Source organism: Curcuma longa, unplaced genomic scaffold (assembly GCF_044706935.1).
Source record: "Curcuma longa cultivar G26 ecotype Majalengka, Jawa Barat unplaced genomic scaffold, ITB_CL_G26_1.1 contig_22770, whole genome shotgun sequence".
Lineage (NCBI taxonomy): Eukaryota > Viridiplantae > Streptophyta > Magnoliopsida > Zingiberales > Zingiberaceae > Curcuma > Curcuma longa.
Genome location: NW_027431999.1, coordinates 1,488 through 5,879, shown reverse-complemented (window position 1 = coordinate 5,879; position 4,392 = coordinate 1,488). Strand labels below are relative to the sequence as shown.

At 45.4% G+C, this 4,392-nt stretch overlaps 1 protein-coding gene and 1 non-coding gene across 2 annotated transcripts; one reads left to right on the top strand and one right to left on the bottom strand.

Moving 5' to 3' along the window:
• Positions 1-2,192: 2,192 nt before the first annotated feature.
• LOC141817976 (small nucleolar RNA R71) lies at positions 2,193-2,300 on the bottom strand. Its single transcript, XR_012600888.1, has one exon. It is a non-coding gene; the product is annotated as a small nucleolar RNA R71 (small nucleolar RNA).
• An 88-nt stretch (positions 2,301-2,388) lies between these two features.
• LOC141817974 (uncharacterized) lies at positions 2,389-4,051 on the top strand. Its single transcript, XM_074705578.1, has 2 exons — positions 2,389-2,743; positions 2,859-4,051. Exons 1-2 carry the CDS (start codon positions 2,389-2,391, stop codon positions 4,049-4,051), a joined length of 1,548 nt encoding a protein of 515 aa, XP_074561679.1.
• The last annotated feature ends 341 nt before the right edge of the window (positions 4,052-4,392 follow it).

The following is a 4,392-nucleotide window of genomic DNA, read 5'->3' as shown; positions in this document are numbered from 1 at the left end:
AACTTCTGGCCGTGTGTCAATGGGCACGGGCGTGTGCCAAATCCCCTCAGCATCAGCCAGAGGCCGTGCCTCAAAAGCACACCCGTGCTTCAAAACAGAACCAAGCCAGTTCATGGCCGTGCCTCCAAAGCACGGCCGTGTCTTCACCCTGGAGCAAGCCTCAGCTGAAGGCCGTGCCTCACAGGCACGGCCGTGTGCAAGAACAGAAGCGCCCAAGCAGCTGGCCGTGCCTCAAAGCACGGCCGTGTCCAGCAACTCAGCTCCAGCCAGTGTGTGGCCGTGCCTCCCAGGCACGGCCGTGCCATCAAACAGAAGAGGGACCATTCTGGGCCGTGCCTAAGAGGCACGGCCGTGCCTCTGATCCGAGAGCTCACAGTTCAGGCCGTGCCCCCAGGCACGGCCGTGCCTTACCTTGTGCCCGAAGCCAACACAAGGCCGTGCCTCCCAGGCACGGCCGTGTGCACGGAGGCGAGCTGCTACCGAACCCTGCACTATAAATAGGCCTCTTTGGAGACCTAGCAAAGGGGGGAGACTTTAGGAGAGCCACCGGAGTTGTTCTTGAGCCGCCGACGCCTATTTCGGAGGAGATTCGACGATCCATCACCGATCCGACTGCTCCAGACCATTTCCATCTCATCTACGCAGAGATTTCACTCCGAGGAAGAAGATAAGTCTAGTTTCCTGCACTTATTTGTTTCCTTTGGATTGTATTCTCCTCGATATGGAGTAGATTTCCCTAGATTCTAGGATGTAGGATAAATCAGATGTAATGGATGATTGTATTTGGATTTGATAATCTACCGTTTTCTATGATGTAATTGTGCATTGTTTTGTGGATTTGTGCTTGTACATTGATGATAACTTGTGTATGTGTGAATCCATGAGGGTAGGAATTTGCTATGTATTGGGGAATCATTAGGCCGTATACCGGGGCGCTCTGTAATGGGGAATGCCTTGAACCGGGCGAGATTCCGAGGGGTTTCCTAATGCGTAGTGAATTCTTATGAGGAATAGTTAGCGGTCATTCGTTATTGGGGAGAGATCCGTAAAAGGGTATCCAGTGACAGTGGATAAGGTTCTTTTAGTATTTCCGGGGCGCCTGAGTGACACGGGAATGCCTTGAACCGGGCTTCTAGAACCGTTTCAAACCAATAGCGAGTGACGTAAGAAACCTAATGATTTAATTCGAGGATACCTGACGAGGTTGAATTGGATAATTTGGTTGACATTCCTACAATTGAACAGTTATTGAGGAAAGGTAGAGGATCCAAGTCGATTAATCCATTCTCTGAGGAGTCCGAAATCCTAGGATCGCTTCACCCATAAGTGTCACAGTCGATCCCTTTCTCTGCTTTTAGGATTAAGCACTCTAGAACACTCCGATCTCCCCCACACAACTCATGAACAGTTTTCTCTCCACCTTTTTGTGCTAGGTATAGTAAGTAATTCCACGGTCCCTGTGGATTCGATCTTTTTATTACTTGGCGATATTCCGTGCACTTGCGGAAGCACATCAAGTTTTTGGCGCCGTTGCCGGGGATCGTGCGCAATTATTTACTAACTTAGCACATTAAGTTTTTCTTTTATTTTCTTATACACACATAGCCCCATTCTTTATTTTTATTTCTTTTCATTTTATTCATTGGTACAATTCATTTGCACATATATTCTTTATTTTTCTGGCAATCTAATCCATTCTTTTATTTTGGTGCATGAGCAGGGCCGATCCTTCGGAGTTCCCATTTGATCCGGAAATTGAAAGAACACTCCGAAGGAGACTTCGAGAACAAAGAATAGTTATTCAAGTACAACCACAAACAATGGCCCAGAAATCATTGAAAGACTATGCCGCACCACAAACAAGAGGCTCAACGTCATGCATAGCCATCCCCAACATTGAAGCAGCAAATTTTGAATTCAATCCTGGTTTCATTGCAATGATACAACAAAACCAGTTTGGGGGTGGTCCACACGAAGACCCACATTTGCATCTTGAGATATTCTCAGATGTCTGCAGCACAAGAAGACAACAAGGGTTTAGCTTTGACGTTCAGAGGTTAATTCTTTTCAGATTCTCACTACGTGATCGGGCAAAGGACTGGTATCACTCTCTACCTCCAAATTGCATAGATTCTTGGGATAAATTGGTGAAGATTTTTATGAACAAATTCTATCCACCAAGCAAGACTGCCCACATGAGGAATTTGATTTCAAGCTTTTCAGCAAATGGATGGTGAAACTCTTTTTGAAGCTTGGGATCGATTCCAAGGAATGCTAAGGAAGTGTCCACACCATGGATTGGAACGATGGCTTGTTATACACACTTTCTACAACGGAATTAATTATCAAACGAAGGTATATTTAGATTCCGCTGCAGGAGGTGCTTTAATGAATAAGAGCCTTGAAGAAGCCGAAGAATTGATTGAAAGTGTGGCACTTAATCACCATCAGTGGGCTAATGAGAGAGGTAGCGCACAGAAAATCCCTGGGAGATACAATGTTGATCAATTCACTAAGCTGAATGCGCAGATTGACGCGCTTACAAAGAAGGTTGAAGGCATAAATGTTGGTAAGGTCCATGCGGTAGCAACCGTAAATTGTGATATATGTGGGGATTCATCTCATACAACAGAAATGTGTCCAGCTGTAGCACCTCAGAACCAGATAGTTCAATATGAACAGTGTGACGCAGTTGGAGCATACAATCAGAGGAACAACCCATATTCAAATACTTATAATCCGGGTTGGAAGAATCACCCCAACTTTTCATACCGCAACAACAACAATGCTTATCAAGGAGGGCCTTCAAATCAATCTTTTCAACAACCAAAGCTAGTGAAGAAGTGTCTGATACCCAGAAAATTTGAAAATTCTGGAGAAGCTTCAAGGAGATGTGGTCAAAATCAACGAAAAATTAGATGACCACGACAAGAGGATGAAGATGCAAGAGACCCAGATTGCTCAGATAAGCTCTTCACTCTCCTCCAGAACTGTGGGTACACTCCCAGGAAAACCAGAGTTCAACCCGATGGAGCACTGCAAAGCCATTGAGCTAAGGAGCGGACGGACCCTGAAGGATATAGAGCCTCAGGTGACTGCTCCTAGGGAAAGTACATACTTCACCCCAGCCGCTGTGCAACCTCCTTCCTCTATTCCACATGTTGAAGACAAGCTGGAGGAAGTTGAGACCGCAACACCCGCTGGGCCTTCAGAGCAAAAATCCCAAGTGAAGAATGTACCGTACCCGCAGCGACTCCTATACAAAGAAAGAGATGAAGAATTTGAAAAGTGGTATGAAAGGGTGAAGGATATCACGATGGAAGTTCCTTTTCTTGATGCAATAACAGATATGCCCAAATTTTCCAAGTTCATCAAGGGAATAATTTCCACAAAAGACATCACCCGGCCAAAGAATGTTGTGGCACTTACTGAGGATGTTACTGAGAAGATATTGAACAACAAAATTCCTCAGAAACTTCAAGATCCAGGTAGCTTCTTCCTACCTTGTAAGATTGGAAATATTTCAATTGGAAGAGCTTTCTGTGATTTAGGAGCAAGTGTCAGCATCATCCCATACACTACAAGCGTCAAATGTGGATATCCGGATCTAATTCTGACACCGATGACCCTTCAACTAGCCGACCAGACTTGCAGATATCCTAAAGGGCTAGTTGAAGATGTTCCGGTACAAGTCGGGGGGTTCACTATCCCCACCGACTTTGTAGTGCTTGACATGGACGAAGATCCGAATATCCCCATCATTTTGGGAAGGCCATTCCTTGCCACAGCGGGAGCCAATATTGACGTGAAGAACCGAAAGCTCTCGTTAGAAGTTGGTGGCAAGAAGATCACTTTCAGCCTCTCTTTGGATTGCAATGCCTACTTGCCAGAACCTCCTCACTTGTGCCGGTTGGAGACCACCCAACCGAGAAGAAGCTTGTACCAAAATTCCTTTTTGCTGGAAGATACACCCGCTCCAGCCAACCAAATAAGGGAGCTATGTAAAAAATCACAAAAATACAAAGTTCCACCGAGGGGAAGGTTGCGATAGGGCAACCAATGATCCCTTGTACATTAGTTAATAAGGGGTCGAGCTAATGACCTTAAACAAGCGCTTCTTGGGAGGCAACCCAAGGGTTTCGTTTGTTTTGCATTCCTTTTCTTGTTCATATACATATACTTTTCTTTCGTTTAAGTTTGTTTTGTTGAGTCCTAATAAAATTTCCTTGTTTTTGCAGGGAAATGCGGAAAACCACAAGCAATAAACTGGGCCGTGTCTATAGGCACGGCCATGTTCTTTTTGGATTTTGGAGTTCTACAGTTGAGGCCGTGTCTACTAGACACGGCCGTGTGTCAATAAGGAAGGCGCCAGGTCTTGGCCGTGCTCCAAAA